Genomic DNA, 16787 nt, shown 5'->3' on the forward strand with positions numbered 1-16787 from the left:
GCAGGCAGGCGTATCTTGTTTATGCCTTCTAGTTTCTTTGCCCCTCTGCTATTATTCATCTCTACACAATATTTGGGAAGCAGCTCGTATACAACATGCACGTTTAAATACAGTTGCATTCTCCTATGCAAGTGTCTTCCCCCTCTGTCCAAAGACAAGAGAAGCCATGGTGATAGGCACAAACAGGCACCTACAGCTGATAGATCCCTGCTGTTAGCTCACTGAGGCCGTATAGTACTGGCCAGGCTCCAGGAACACATTTTCATATGGGTCCCAGCCCCCCGATTTTGGACCTGCAGTCAACAGTGGGGCAAATGGTAGAAAGTAGAGATCTAACAACCTGGTCACGTTCACCACTCAGGGTGTGAGACATCTGCGTTCATACCCACTTTGCTCGCTGCCCGCCATCGACTTCAAGCACAAAGGTGGAGGCTGTCTTTGAGGCTGTGGCCTTATATGTATTGCTTTGAAAAATGCTGCGGAGGAGGAGGAAAATACCCTTTTGTCCCGAATCCTGATGTCCTAAGCTTGTCAGTAGTATAGGACAAGATCTTCAAAAGTGACTCATGGTTTTGGGTGCCCAGCGTCAGACCCGTTAAAGGGGCCAGAATTTCAGAGAATGGATATCAACACTTTCTGCAAAGCACAGCTCTTCAGGTACCTAAAGTTGTGTCCCCAACAACGGAGGCGGCTAACATTTCTAGTAATGTTTGCAAGTCTTTATCGTTTATATGAATAGGATTTCAGTACATAATGTAGGTTAATTCGTTGCTCCGTTGGAGGCTTGTGTGAAGCGTATGCTGTCCTTGTGCATAGTAGCGATGGGTCATAGTCCCTGTAATTTCAAACACGTGGCCAGTTGGATTCAGTTCCTGTCACTTTGTTACTGCCTGCAGCCTCTCCTGTGATCAGTGGAGTGAACTCTGCAAGTCTTCTGCAATTTAAAAAAACGTGGGCAGTCTAGACAGTTGAGAAGTCAGTTTTCTCCTTTTCCCTTCCACCTTCCATCCCCTGGGGAGGCCAGCACCATCTGTTATGGCTTACACTGGTGCCGTGCTGTGATTACGAGGGGTTAAACCACATCAGGGGACAAGTTTCTGTTTCCAAGAAGACAACTGGCACAGCAGGGCTTGGCGTGTAGGTTCCCTGGTGGATTATGTTACCAGTTTATTGATCATTTTTGTGTTCTGCCCCAGTGGTTGGTGAAAGAGTGAAATTATATTCAAGGAGAAACCTGCACATGAGAACAGGGAGCATTTTCCTTGTGGGGGTTCGACTGGACGTTATCGTTGTCTTTAGCCTTTTAGTGAACGATTGAATTCCTGTAACATAGCAGGTAACTGGAGAAACTCCATCAGCAGGGCGTGTGCTGTGGATGTCTGGATCTCACTTTACATCTCTGCTTTCCTAGGAAAGTCTGGTCAAAATAGCCTGGTTGTTTGAACTCCTTCCAAGCCTGGGTGTGGAGGACTTGAGTTCTGCAAATAATACACTTGCCTGGCCCAGTGGATGTAAACTCTACAACCAGATGTCACTAAGTTCAACGCATTGGGTGTGATGAGTGGTGTGTAAATATATAAATGTATGTCGAGCAGAGCCCTCCCTGGAGCAATCCGACTGCTTTGCTCATGTCGAACAGGGTTGCTGTCTCATTAGATCTTGCAGGAAATCTTGCGTATTTCTGGTTTTGGAGCCCAACGTCCCAAGTTCAAACACCCACAGTTTCTCCAGGTGATTAATCCTCACACAGGCTCCCCTTCCGGAAAAGGGGGATCGCAGGCAATCGCCTTATCGTGCAATGTGCCCATGCCGATCACCACTGGGCTGCGAGACACTAACAGCATTTCAGTGGCTAGGCCTGGGTTCCCAGCCATCCTCGAGATGAAAGATACTCACTGCACCATGGTACTGTACTTTGCCCAGCTCATTTTAACATGAGATGGGCAAGGGCTTAAACAGATTAACTTGCTTTTAAACAAGTCTAGCTAGTTAATGAAAGTTCAATTGATAGCAGTTTGGAGCTTGGCTACGACTATGAGCTGAGGGATGGCTAGATTAGACAGCTTGTAGATTTTTCTTACCATAGAGAAACAAAACCCTGTTGCAGTCAGGCAAGAAGTAACCATTGATTTTTCCTCCCCCTCCATCTCTTTAGCTGATGGCTCCAGGAACTCTCTGTAGGGAGACGTCTAGACCCTGTGACCTGCCAGAGCACTGCACTGGCAAGTCAGCATTCTGTCCCGCCAACTTCTACCAAATGGACGGTACGCCGTGTGCAGGAGGGAGGGCGTATTGCTACGTTGGCATGTGTCTCACGTACGAGCAGCAGTGCTTGGAGCTCTGGGGGCCTGGTAAGGAGCGTGTCTTGCAGAGAAGTAGGCTCCCTGGTGAGATGGTCTTTGCAAGATTGATCATCTGCTTTAGATTATTATTATTGTTCATTATGGTAGTGCCTAGGACCCCTTAGTGAAATCGGGACCCATTGTGCTGGGCATGGTACAAATGTAATGAGAGACAATCCCCAGTTGGAGGAGCTTCCAATCCAAATAGACCAGACGGACAAAGGGCAGGAGGGGAAACAAGCATAACGAGGGAATACGAGGTGGCCAAGGTCACTCAGCAGGTCATTGGCCACCTCAGGAATTGAACCTAGGTCTCCTGACTTGTAGACCTGTGCCCTGTATGCTATACTATGCTCCCTCCCCGTAACTGTCTCCAGAAGTGGCCAGGAAGAGTTGAGGCATATTGCAGGGGCAGCACGCAGAAGCTTGTACTTCCTCTGCCTGTGTTGTATCTGTTTTCATATAAACAGAGGACTTGTAGATTTCTACGGTGACAGGTTATGACCTCACAAGCATGGAATTGTGACTTCACCATGTGATCGAGGAGAAGCCGATTGGGGCTGGAGGAAGCATAAATGCAAACCCAAGTGCTTGTGCAAATTATACCAATGACAGCCAGCCAGAAAGCTCCAGCTGTGCCCAGCATTCCACCCGTTTGCTATCACCCAGCAGTGTTCTGTTCCTGAGGACTTGTCGCAGGCTGTCCATGCTTGGCAGGAAAACCTCTCCTGCACTGCTCACTGGGAGGAAGTAGTAATAGGTTCTCGTCCGTCAACTTGTCAGGGAAAAGAATGAACAAGTGCTGGGTTTGAGGAAGCCATAGTGTGACCAGACAGCAAGTTTGAAAAATCGGGACGGGAGTGGTGGGTAATAGGCGCCTATATAAGACAAAGCCCCAAATATTGGGACTGTCCCTATAAAATCGGGACATCTGGCCACCCTAGGAAGCCTCCACCTTTCCCAAAAGCCTGTTACATGAGTCTCTTCCATACAGGAGCGAGGCCTGCACCTGACCTGTGCTTTGAGAAGGTTAACGCTGCCGGCGACACCTATGGGAACTGTGGGAAGGATGTCTACGGCACATACAGGAAGTGTGAGACGAGGTAGAAGGCAGAATGGCCACTGATAACTGCTAGTAGGGAAGTGATGTTTCCTAAGATAAGGAGCACCAGATTAAAGCAAGCTACACTCTGTTCGTATTGATGCCCTCTCCCTGCAGTCAGACTGCCCTTATCCCCATTAGAACTGTGCGGTTCTTTATGATAGTAGCATTGATATTTATTTGGGCTGCTCAAAATTTTTCCAAGTTTAAAGATTCCACCAAAAAAACCCTGAATTTTGAAGAAAAAAGGATGAGATTTCTACCCAACAGTAAAGAGGGAAGGAAATTTTTGAAAAAGTTTTGCTAAGTGTTGTTTCCTGTTATTCGGCCAGGCCCAATATTTATAATGTCTGAAAGGCGTGTTCATGTTCATCTCCATGGCCATCTCCATGGCCATCCATTCAGACTGAACAGTCTTAACACACAGTGTGGTGAAGTGCCCTGCAGCCCTGTGTCCTGTTTATGACTCTGTTGGGTTTGGCTTACCCCAGGTACCTAGGTGAAATGGTGACAAAGCCTGTCTCCTTAGGATTGTTCCTTAAGATGACTCTCATTGGCTCATTATTTCTGTTGCTACTGAACCAATGAATGTTATTGTGTTGACGTACGTTCAGAAATTGGTCAGCGCCCCCTCCTATCTGTTGGTTTTAATGTGAATTTTCTTAATTCTGAGGGAATAAAGTGGAAACGTTAACCAGAAGGCACGATGCAACCCTTCACTATGTCTCCACGTTTCAAACAGAGATGCAAAATGTGGGAAGATACAGTGCCAGAGCTCTGCTTCCAAGCCGCTGGAGTCCAGAGCTGTCCCGATAGACACAACCATCATGGTGGAGGGAAGGCCGATCAAGTGTCGGGGGACCCACGTGTATGGTGCTGAAGAGAGCGAAGGGGATATGCTAGACCCTGGCCTGGTGATGACGGGAACAAAGTGTGGGAACAATCATGTAGGTACAGCCACGTACCACAGTGTTGTTGGCTGGGTCTGGGTGTGGCTTTGCCAGCTGGAAAATGTTCTATGGTTATTAAACAATTCTCACCTGAGGCTTCATGCCCTTCTGAGGAATTGTTATGTATGTCACCTGGGCAACTTCTTACCACACTGCTTCTGCGTGCTTGTTGAGAGAGAGCACTGCATCCCTACCGCAGGCTACCTGCTATAGCAGGGGCTGGACGTGATGGCCTAGGATGTCCCTCCCACTCCTATGTTTCTAATAGTTCCCTCTCTCTTGAGCAGCAAAAGAAGGCTCCTTTTTACACTGATACCAAAAGGCTGTGCCTCAGATCTTTGCCATGTGAAAGAGGGGGACGATGTTAGATCTGAGTCTTGTGCTCTTGGACAGTGTGGCGTAGAGCGATGAGCACCAGGTTAGGGGGTCAGGAACTAATGCCAGCTCTCACACAGGCCTGCTGCGTGGCTTTGGACGAGTCAATTGGACTCTTAGCCTCAGTTTCTCCATCGCGTGTCTGAAGTCCCATTCACTGGGGCAAGGGTGAGGATGGACATTTGCTTGCAGACCAGCCGAACTTCACTGCTGCCGTGGCTTCAGTTCTGGCGTTATTATTTATTATTATCTGTACTCTGGTAGCCCCCATGAGTCCTAGCCAGCCCTCCCTCCCCCCCGCCGGCACTAGGTGCTGTACAAACATGGAACAAAGGGATGGTCCTTCCCCCAGAGAGCTGACAGGGTGTTTGGTTCCTGGTCCCACAGGTTTGCTTCGAGGGACACTGCAGGAACACATCCATCTTTGACTCTGAAGGCTGTCGGAAGAAGTGCCATGGGCAGGGAGTGAGTGTCTTTCTGTTTCAGGCTGGGGTGGGGACAAGCCACTATACGTTTGTGCCTGGCATTTTGTGGAGCTATTTATACTTAAAAACTCAGTTCTGGTGTCACATTTTACATGAGCTCCTCTGGTCTCCTGCTTCTTACTCCCATTCGAGTGACGGGGTGCCTACCTCCCAGCGTGTGCCTTTGAACACCTGCTCTCCCATGTGGCCCATGTGAGGGGCTGGAGGCTGGTGTTTGGTTTGTTGCGGTGCGTGGATTCTAGCAGAGCTGAGCAGCTGCCAATCAAGTCCCTAACTGTTCCCGAAACAGGTGTGCAACAGCAACAAGAACTGCCACTGCAACTGTGGATGGGCACCCCCGTTCTGCAACAAACCTGGGAACGGAGGCAGCCTGGACAGTGGGCCCTTGCCCCAAGAAAGTGGGTGTATCTCATTTTATCTTCCCGGTCCCTAGTAAAGCTGCGGCGTGGGTTGGGGAAGGAAGATCCTTACACAGCGATTGATTCTGTTTTCTTGCTCTCAGGCCTGGTTCCAGTGATGGCAGGAGTCCTGGTTTCCATCTTGCTTTTGATGGGAATAGCAGTTGCATTTTGCTGCTATAAATGGAGGGACAGACTCCGGCCTCTAAAAGAGACCATCATCCCTTCAAAGAGGAGCCAACAGTTTGGGTGAATGTCCAGGCTTATTCTTTGCCTCCCTCTGTCCCAAATTTTTCCAGTGTCCGAGAGAAGAGAAATCACAAATAACTCCTATATCTAATTATCCGCCTCCCTGTGAAGCACCGAAGAAGGTTCACGCCATGCAGATCACTCCATGGACTGAACTTTCAGACACCTCCCTTTGGAGAACAGGCACAAAGGAATGTTCCCATAGGCCATTCTGTTGGCCAGGCAGCCACTAATGAATGGCAAGGATGTTTGTGGATGTCAGGATAGCAGTTTGTGTGGTAAAGTTTAGTCACGAGAGGGCAACATGGCTAGACATGCTGGTTGGGCTGGTCGATGTTTTCAAATTTTGATGAAACTTCTTGTTGGAATTTGTGGGGGGGAGAGGAAATGCATTAAGGAAATAACTCCCATTCTTCTCTTTTTTCTCCCTGATTGCCACCAGTGCCTCTGCTCCAGGTCAGTGTGGTGTGAACGGCCATGCAAATCCAGCCTTCAAGCTGAAAACCCCACAGGAACACAAAAAGGTAGAGACAAAGACACTGGAAACCTACCCAGAGGCATGGTTCAGCCATAGTGCTAAACCGAGTCTGCTTCTGTCTCCACATCATTCTGGGATGTATGAGCAGGAGTGCTGTAAGCAAGACACAAGGAGTAATTCTTCCGCTCTATTCTGCGCTGCTATGGCCTCAGCTGGAGTGTTGTGTCCAGTTCTGGCCGCCACATTTCAGGCAAGCGCCAGCTCACCCCACTGCAGGGGGAAGCCCTGAGCCTCCACACCCCACCCCGGGCGGCTGAGTGGCCCGGGATTGATTTTTTTTCTGTGGGTCAATGGCCCGTGACAGAAAAAAGGTTCCCCACCCCAGAGTCTGCACCCCCAGCCAGAGCCTTCACACACCTCACACTCCTGCCCCAGCCCAGAGCCCCCTCCTGCACTCCAAACCCCTCGGTCTCAGCCCAGAGTATCCTGCAGTACCCCAAATCCCTCATCCCTGGCCCCACATCAGAGCCTGCACCCCCAGCCGGAGCCCTCCCCCTGCCCCCACACCCCAATCCTCTGCCCCAGCCTGGAGCCCCCTCCTGCACCCTGAACCCCTCATTTCTGGCCCCACCTTGGAACCCGCACCCCCAGCCCAGAGCCCGTACCTCCTCTCACAGCCCAAACCTCAGCCCAGAGCCCCGTCCCGTACTCCAAACCCTTCGGCTCCACCCCCCAGCCTGGAGCCTCCTCCTGCACCCCAAACTCCTCATGCCTAGTGCCACCCCAGAGCCCACACCCCAGCCCCTGAGCCAGCCTGGTGAAAATGAGCAAGTGAGTGAGGGTGGGGAGAGTGAGCAATGGGGGGGGGGTGGAGTGAGCAGGGGTGGGGCCTTGGAGAAGAGGCTTGGCACGGGCGGGACCTCAGAGGAGGGGCGGGGCAAGGGTGTTGGTTTTGTGTGAGTAAAAAGTTGGCAACCCTAGACTCACTCCTTTTGGCTTCTTTGAAAATCACAGTCAAATGGTTTTCTACACTATTCAATGCACCCATTGCTGACACTTGTAAATTTCCTGGGATAGACTGTGTTACAGGCAAAATGATCTAAAATAATCAACATTTGCTAGATATATATGGCCAAAGACAGAGTTACTTGGTCAGTTTAGGACTCTGTAGTCAGCACGTTTTGCTCTGTTGCTGGAAGGCCTCATGGAAGAAACAGAGGTGTGACAATGAGTATAAAAGGCAGCATGTCTGATGTGGAAATAATGCCTGGTGTTTGTGTGACTTGTATGCAGGCTACCTGCACCCCAGGAATCCCATCAAAGCCTGCAGTGCTTCACCCCAAACCAGCCCCAGATCTCAAAACTAATATACAGCAACCACCTGCTTTCCCAGCTGGCCTCAGCAACGATGCCAGGAAATCCCCTGGTCCGGTATATCGGATAGATGGGATTCTGAAGGACACTGCAAGACGAGTTCCTCCAACCAGGCCAGCACCCCCTGCTCCAAAACTCAGAGTCCCCCAGGTAAAGGAATCACATTGCAATTTGCCATATATCTGTTTATCTTTCACTGTGGTTGGCACATGCCACCTGTTCTGAGTGAATGTGCTGGAGTCTAGCTGCTCCTGGCAACATGAGAGTTATGATGGTCACTAGCATCAGGCATGGGGCAGAGTTCAGTGGCTAACCTTCCCTAATGCAGCTCAAGTGATGCATTTTCCCCACCCGCGCTCTCTCTGAGCACAGACCAAGAGAATTGTGCTGAACTGTGCACAGGAGTTTGTGGTATGGACCCACCAAGGACTCAGTTCTTTTGTGCTTTCATTTAGGTTTCATTCATATCTCTTGAGACGAGATGCAGGTGAATGAATCCCATTGTGACACCTCTTCCTGCAGGACAGTTCTATTTCTTCCCCGTGGGGAGGTTCGCATATGTGCTCCTGCTGCCTCATGCTGCAGTTGAGAATGTTCTTGGGCTGGGTGCTCTTTCTCAATGATTATTCTTCATTCAGCTCCGCCAGTGCTCCGGATGCCTCTGCTGCCAGTCCTGCTGGGTGCAAAGCAGACCGTTAGCCAGTATCAGGCAACAGCATTTCCTGCAGCAGGGGCACCAAGGCTTTGTGTAACTGAGATCACACTGGGTATGTCTACGCAGCAACTAGGCACCCGCAGCTGGTCCATGCCTCAGGGCTCGGGCTGCAGCCTGAGCTCTGAGACCCCCCACCTCGCCGGGTCCCAGAGCCCGGGCTCCATCCCAGGCTCGGAAGTCTACACAGCAGCCCCACAGCCAGAGCCCCAGGAGTCCAAATCGGCTGGCATGGGCCAGCTGCTGGTTTGTCTTTGCTGTGTAAACGTACCTGCTGACAATTTGCCAGGAGCCTAAGGGCCACACCCATTTTGTATTAAAGAAGCAGATTGCAGTCACTCTTGACTTTTATAGTTATAGTCTATGGAGAAGATAACCCCCAGCATGTAATTAGCAATCAAGGAGAGGCCCCATCATACAATACTCCATCTCGATCCTGTCACCTCCAGGAGCATTCTCTGGAGGTGCATCCTTAGGCTGAGGTGTAGCTCTGTGTGGCTGCAGGTTGGCCACACTTGGATTATACGTTAGGTTGTTCCATGTCTGTCGGGCCTCATGCAGCGTGTAATTGATTTGCTAAATTTCCTTCGCTCAAGTCAGCATACAACCCTCTTTAAACCACCCACAATTCCTTGAAAGCCCTTTTACGAGCTTCAGGCCAGAACCAGAGGAAAGCCTTCCAAAGATGCATGCCAGCAGAGAGCTGCATCATAGGAGGCAGCAGGAATTTGGCTTCAGATAGCATCTCCAAAGGATGTAGAGGAGAAATAAGAACAAAACACCGAGTCACACAGGATTTCAGTGTATGGGACTTATTTCTAGCTCCATTGTTCCTATGGAAATTCTGCAATTAGATTATTCACAGGAAAAAAAACAAACAAAAGCAGGAAGTGGCCTCTGATCAATAATGAGAAAATATCCCTCATGGCTGTTTGTTGACAAGTGTCCTCCAGACAAGTTTCTTCTCTGTGACAACCAGATATGCCATGCAGCTGAGGTCGTCTCAGTCAGACCTACAGCAGAGGAACGCTTCTGCGGAGGTTTCAAGAAGGAAGATCCCCTATCATTTGATTTGATTAAGGCCCCAGAGATTAGTTTCACTGCATTTCCCCATGTCAGTGTCTTTCCTAAGGATCCACAGCACGGGAGCACTTGCTGTACCTATAAGGACTCTCTGGACACAGGTGTTGATCGTCTGCATTGAAGGAGTTAGAAATTCCCCCTTGAACACAAGAGTGGGACTCGTGAGTTAGTGGTGTTAAATACCCAAGCATTAGCTGATGTGAACAAACGAGTGTTGCATCTGTATGAGTTCAGATGAACATGGGGGATTTTGGGGGTGCCCTCCAACCTATACAGGCAGACTTATTACTTCAGCACCTGCAGCATAAGGGCTAAACACAGAATCTAAGCAGTGCCACGTGAGTAGGGCCTCTCTGGATGCCTGCTCCCAAGAGTCATTTGTTTTGCACGGAATGTGGTTATAAGAATAGAAAATGTAATGCTGAGTGTATCCCATGGGCAGCTGTTTGTTGCAGGACAAGAGTCATTATTCTGTCATTTGTATTAAAAAATCTAGTTGCAATCAGATGCTGGTGTGTGGGTGCATGTATATTTTATATAATATGTGCGTGTGTGTTGTCGCGCAGCATGGGGCATGGGTCACTGGCAGGTTTAAAAGGTGGATTCTCTGTAAGTTGAAGTCTTTAAACCATGATTCGAGGACATCAGTAACTCATCCAGAGGTTGGGGGTCTAGTACAGGAGTGGGTGGGCGAGGTTCTGTGGCCTGCGATGTGTAGGAGGTCAGACTAGATGGTCATGATGGTCCCTTCTGACCTTAAAGTCTATGGGTCAAAGTACTAGGCTGAGACTTCCCAATCCAAATCAGGGAATCATGCGAATTAAAAGCTCTGGAGGCGGAAGTGCTCAAGTCATGGGCAGAACAGGCAGAGAACATGGGCAGCAGCCACTTGTGCTGCCTCTGTGATTCGGAGGGAGACAGCCATTCTCTCCCCATGTCCATTCAGTCCTCAGCCTCTTTGCGGAGACCACCAGCATGGGCATGTTGTGATGTGTCAGGGCCGGCAGTGGGCTTGTGCTGTTGCATGGGATTCTAGGCTCTCAGTAACTGCAAGGAAAGGGCTAAGTCATGTGCAATTGGCTGCAAACCTTTCTTACGCCCTGAGGTTGGGGACCCCATCGGCTTGGCCATAGAGGTGCCCTTCCTGAATGTGAATTCAAAGCTCTTTGTTTCTTGCTTAGGATACTGCTAGACCCCGCCCACCACAGAAAGCTTTGCCGGCTAACCCCGTTCCTACTGGACCCAGGACTGTGCCAAAGATTAACAGCACAACACTACCGCCTCCTACTGCTGGAAGGCACCCAGGACGACACCCACCACCGGCAGAGGTAGGGCTTACTTACAAAATACCGCAGAGGAGAGCAGCATGCTCTCACCACCACCAAGCACGGCTGTTCCAGAGATAAAATCACCTTGCTATTAAAGTATAAAATCCACTAGCGCAGTGTGGTTAAAGGAAACAAGGAGGTTTTATCACCAAAATATTTCCCTTCGCTGGTTTATTGTGTCTGGGTTGCTTACGAGTGCTTGGCCGCACGCACCTGTTTTTTGTTGTAGGGTTGATGGCACTGATTTTAGTTAATTTCTCACTACATATTTGTTAGGTTAAACGATCGACTGGATTCAGTTCTCCAGGGATACTGAGGACAGTGGCTGTTTCAAAATAGTCTTTAATAGAAACAAAAGATCAGCCGTGGGAATTGCTGAATTTAGGCAACACTGTGACTGGTTTACACAGCAGTTGAGTTGCTTTTTAATTCTCTAGCGGCCATAGCACCTTCCCAGAGATTAAATCTGTACACTAATTAATGGTCTTCTAGAGAAGGGCACAAGCAGCAACCGAGGTGGCAAAACATGCTGATGACAGACAATTATTTACATTGGTCAAGACTAGTGAGGCACTGAGGAATTTCAAAGCCAAGTGACTGGCCAGCATGATGGCAGATTAAATTCATGGTGGCTAAATACAGGACAATACACGCTGGAAGGAAGAACTCTAGCTGCTCAGACACCAGGCTGGTTTTTAAATAAGCTCTTTATCGCTCAAGGAAAAGACTTGATTTGACACTGTGGATATAGCTCCGGGTAAACTTCTCCCCATTATACAATGGCAGCCATGTTGGATATGTTAGGAATGGGCTAGAAAAAAATACTGACCATATGATGATAGCAGTGTATAATTATAAATTGATGGCAGGCCCTCATCCAGAAACCTGTGTTCCGTTCTGGGGTCCAGGGACGGGTGACGTAAAAGATTAGTCAGAATGGCCACTGAGGAGGTATTTTGAAAGGAGATGAATAAGAGAGGACATGGCAGTAGGTGTGTACAAAATAATAAAGGCTATAGAAAAAGTAATTCAGTCACTCCTATTTACCCTTTTTCATAAATTCAGAACAAGGAGGCCATGCAATGAAACTGAAAGGCAACCAATTTGGACCTGGTCAGAGTAAACATGCTTTAACACAACACACTGCCTGTGGAACTCATTGCCACAGGATTCCTAAAGAATTAGACATTTATATGACTACTGAAAACATGCACCGTTATATTAGATTGGACAAAAATTACAAGGGATATAAACTTTCCTGCTTCAGGGAAAATTCCAATCTTGTCACTCTTTATATTAGGGTTCCATTGATAAAGAGTTGATAAATGATTAATAGGTGTTTTAATAAATCGTTAATCAATGTTTATGGACTGTTTGAGACCATGGCTTATAACTAGCTACACCACTGTCCAGTGACTAACTTATAACCATCTGTAACACACACTACTCATGTATGTAAACTGCAATGAAAGGTTTAGGTCGTGTGCAGTTGACTGCAAACATTTCTTATGCCCTGAGGTTGGGGACCCTATAGGCTTGGCCATATAGATGCCTTTTCTGAATGTGAATTCAAAGTTCTTTGTTTCTTGCTTAGAATACATTACTCATCCATGTAATGTGCTTATAGCATCTATTAATCATTGACTCACCCTTATAAATGAAACCTTACCATAAAGTCTGAGACCAGCCTCTAATTGCCTGGGGTTAGGAAGAAACTTTCCCTATGGGTGGGTTACGCTAGAAGTGTCCATTATGGGGATTCTTGCGCCTTCCTGTGAAGAGTCTGGTACGGGCCACTGCCAGAAGCGGGATACAGGTCTGAACTGGCATGAGTTGCCAGGGTTTCTTCTATCAGTCAGCTGGACTGAGACAGCCTGGCCTGCCCCTCTGTGGTGTGAGCTGAATGAGAACAAGTGGGAAGCTTTTTCTTTTTCACAAATACTTATTTCAGTGTCTTTTTTTCATTGTAACTCCCCACACCAGAATTCAACGGTGAAGCTAGCCAGAGGAGTGAACGCCTTGCAAAAATGATGGCCAGGCACTCCGTGCTGCAGGGCTGGGGTCATCCAGCCAAACAGGGATTCTTTCCATGTCGACTTGGGATCTCACAAGAAACTGGATGTCTTTGTCACCAGGAAGCAGATACACAGGTCATGTACAGAGCTTGATCCTCTCCCCCAGCCCCATGTTTCCCACCTGGCTCATTGGGCCACATCCAACCCTGCACAAATGGATGTCTCTACCAGTCCTGGTGTAGGCAGATGCAACGCCTAGTGACGCCAATGGGAATTGCATCAGTATATGCCAAGGCTGAATTTGGCCCACTGTGCCTTTGGCTTCCTGCAATACAGGAGTTACTTGTTTAAAATAGCGGTGAAATATTATTGTGCAATGTATAATGCAGAAGAGGGGGGCTGGGGAGAGAGTGTGCTCCATATTTTAAAAAAATATGACCTCACCCACTTGTCTCTCTAATATCTTGGGGCTGGCATAGCTACACCTCCACTCTATATTTCATCAGTAATTTTAGTGCTCAGTGATCTGAATTTGTCAGCTGCTGGACTTGACAGGCGGTGCTCTAAGGATCAAGCCCCTCTGCTTCCCTCGGTCTGTCCAGAGCAGCCACGTGTATGTCACTGCTACATTGCCATTCTGTTTCCCTGGGCATTGACTGACTGGCCAGCAGCGGGGAAGGAAACAGTGAAAAATATGCCACGCTGAAGTAACCTGGGCTTGCTGATAAGTTTGGGCTGGAACCTCCTCCCAACCAGATCATCCCGAGCAAGATCCTTTCCATCACCGCCAGTCAGTTGTGTTGCATTAACTGCTCGATTCCGCTGTGTCTTGTCTTGTTGATGTAAGTGTAAGATCTAGTAGCATTTCCAGCTTGGTTTATGTGCCCTTATCAGTGTCGTTTGGACTTAGACTAGGTACTACAGAAAAACTCTCTAAAGAAAATACAGGGTGAACAGTCAAATGGAGTTAAAATGAAGTCCGGGTGGTGGAACCTTCCTGCCATAATGGGGTACCACAGCTAACCAGACCGGTACACTTTCTGTATATAGCCCATCAGCCTCCATTCTGTGTTGAGCAATACAGAGCAACACTGGGTACCTGGTCACCAGACTAACAAGAAACGTAACTTTAAAGCTTCCCAGTTGGGAGAGCAATGGAAGATTTATATGATATATGGTGCTTTTGTTGGACAGCTGATTGAATCCAAACTCTCCTCTAAATGGACCTAGTGGAGGCAGTTGTCCAGGTGCACTTTAAACTGAAAGTCCTAATCCTTAACCTTGTGAATTTGTTTTTTTTAACCGATTTGGGTTTCCACACATTTTGTCTCAGGATTTTAGATTTGGGACATTTTGTTCCCCTAGCAATTTTTCTGTTTTCCTTGAAATTACTTCATGTGTGAACATCAGCAATTCCGGAGTTAGAGACACAGAAGCTATGTCATATCAGACTTATTATGGACAGAGGTCTTCAAGCCAAATAGTCCAGGCTGCACACTGTAAGAAACCCTACGATTTGCTGCAAGACCCTGTTCTGGGTTGTGATTCCATTATTGCTGCCTGGCCATGAAGAAATACCTCTGAACATTCACATTAGGTTTGGATGGCATCTAAAGATGGACCGAGCCATTTTTTGTAACATTAGCACTTCTTCCTCCTCAAGGTTCTTTAAGTAGACGGGGCATTTTGTTACCATCCAGCTGACTACTCACTGCAATGGTTAGTTTGGCCCCTCTGCCGAGATTTTCATACTCCTTAAAAACCAACCAATAATGTCCTCCAAACGGGGCCGTAAGTGAATGAGACTGTGACTCTCACTAACCTTGAAATGCGTTTCTCCACACCTGGTCCTAATGACTGTCCACTGGCACTTGTGCTTCAATGCAAAGCAGCCATTTGCAGTTTGATGAAATCAAAGTATTTTTGTAGGCCCCTCTTTAGTTGTATGGTTTCCTTGCAAAAGACCCTGAAGGAAGGGTGGTAAGAAGGGACTCGCACCAGCAGCCAGTTATTTCTCAGAGGTTTTTTTTATCTTCCGGTGATTGTAATGGCCACCTTAGCTGGCTTTTCACCACGCCGTTCATTGCTGTGAATCATGTTTATTAGGGCAGTGCCAAGGCACCAATCCAGAATGAGCCCCCATTGTGCAAGGAGTGGTAGACAGTCCCTGCCCCAAAGAGCTTACAGACTAGATGGACACAGGGTGGGGGGAAAGGACACATCATGCATTTAGGCCTCAATCCCTATCAGCAGAAGATACATATTTTGAACATAGCTCGACATCTTATTAAAACCACACACACACACACACACACACACTTAACGCCTGCAGACAGCAACACCTCAGCAACAGCCTCTGGGTCTGATCCGGGCCCACTGAAATCCTTAGGAGACTTTCTACTGACTTCAGTGCGTGGGGGAATAGAGCCAGGGAACACGAAGCTCAGAAAACAACTGGACATGCCCTGAACCCTGAAGGGAACCCTGCAGTTCTGGGATATCATAAAAGGGAACACTCAGTAAATCACTTTACATTTCCGCATGTCTGAGCTGAGTGAATGAAGAGGGGGGAGAAAATAAAACGTGATTAAAAAAAAAAGTATTATTTGGGAGAACATAGCCAAAGTACGTGTCACTTTCTCTTAGGTCCATGTGTTGTTTACAATAATGCTGTCTGTGCACCTATGCAAATACTTGAATAATGCAATTCATTGTGCCTTTTGCCTCGTTTCTAGTTAATAAATTTGTTGTCAATTGTCATTGAAATGTTGCATGGGAGTGTTGCTAACGGCGTCAATGCCAGACAGCAGTAGCTCAGCCTGGTGACTGATACCCTCCTAAATAGGGATGTGCCATGTTCAGAAGTGGTGCGATGCCAGGAAAAAAGCCTTCTAAAAGTTTAGGTAAGCTTAGGCACTGCAAAGACTCCAGTTGGTTGCAGACCTGAAGAAGAGCTCTATGTAGCATGAAAGCTTGTCTCTCTCTTTCTCCAACAGCCGTTAGTCCAATAAAAGATACTCCCTTACCCGCCTTGTCTCTCCAAAATTCAACCCATGAAGCAAAGCCATGGCTATGAACTGAAACTGGAATCACAGGTAAAGCAGCAAGGACAATTTTTCTTTACCAGGAGAGGGAGCTGCTGCTCTAATCTCTTTTCCACGGTTCTATTTCTTGCTATGGTGCGGATGCCGGCAGTCTACCGACATGCCGCATAGCAATAAAGTCAAGAACCACTCAAAAAGATTTCAGTTCAGCCCTCAAGCGTTTGTATAAAACTCCTTTATTCTCCCTCTAAGTACAAACATTATTGAAATGTCTTTGAACGTGGGGGTTGCTTCCAGTTAAACATCAAAGCTAGTCACAGAGTTATATTAATTCTGCCTCTTCCCAGTATGTATACAGCATGTTCATTAGGAACAAAGCTCCCAGGATCTTGCAGGCAGGGCCAGAGAGTGTCTTGTATCGCCTTGTGCTGAGGTCCCCAAAGGACGTAACGTGAGCTCTGGCAGTTCCCCGGCAGAGTCCAGGGGACATTGACTTTCACAGTTCCCAGCGGTGACTTCCGGCTCAGCATGTTGCTCCGATCTCCTGCCCCAGGACACTGACACCCCACATATTCAGCTGGTCACAAGTGACGTGCATTGAGCGTAGTGCTGACGTGCTGAGCTCATTAGCTGAACCTTCTGCTCATAAAATAGTGCTGGGGGTTTTCATTGGAAAACGCTGGCTCTGTATCTTTTAGATCTTCCCACATCTCCAACCCTTAAAAAAAAAACAGACACCAGAGGGCTCCTAGCTCCATTTAAAGTCAATGGAGCTATGACAATTTAGCCCAGCTGCTGATCTTCCCCTTGAACTCAGCGCTTGGATGCCAGTACGTAGAGGGTCTACCTGTG

At 47.9% G+C, this 16787-nt stretch overlaps 1 protein-coding gene across 1 annotated transcript in view; it reads left to right on the forward strand.

The window, feature by feature from the left end:
* ADAM19 (ADAM metallopeptidase domain 19) overlaps nucleotides 1-15632 on the forward strand; it is a 52368-nt gene extending 36736 nt beyond the window's left edge. The window contains exons 14-23 of the mRNA XM_077824469.1: nucleotides 2156-2351; nucleotides 3337-3445; nucleotides 4187-4391; nucleotides 5157-5234; nucleotides 5544-5652; nucleotides 5757-5901; nucleotides 6344-6425; nucleotides 7673-7903; nucleotides 10730-10876; nucleotides 12860-15632. Of these exons, the coding sequence (XP_077680595.1) occupies nucleotides 2156-2351; nucleotides 3337-3445; nucleotides 4187-4391; nucleotides 5157-5234; nucleotides 5544-5652; nucleotides 5757-5901; nucleotides 6344-6425; nucleotides 7673-7903; nucleotides 10730-10876; nucleotides 12860-12907 (1350 nt within the window). The 3' untranslated portion in view covers nucleotides 12908-15632. The remainder of the gene's footprint in view (nucleotides 1-2155; nucleotides 2352-3336; nucleotides 3446-4186; nucleotides 4392-5156; nucleotides 5235-5543; nucleotides 5653-5756; nucleotides 5902-6343; nucleotides 6426-7672; nucleotides 7904-10729; nucleotides 10877-12859) is intronic.
* The last annotated feature ends 1155 nt before the right edge of the window (nucleotides 15633-16787 follow it).

Source organism: Eretmochelys imbricata, chromosome 8 (genome assembly GCF_965152235.1).
Source record: "Eretmochelys imbricata isolate rEreImb1 chromosome 8, rEreImb1.hap1, whole genome shotgun sequence".
In the NCBI taxonomy this organism is placed as follows: domain Eukaryota; kingdom Metazoa; phylum Chordata; order Testudines; family Cheloniidae; genus Eretmochelys; species Eretmochelys imbricata.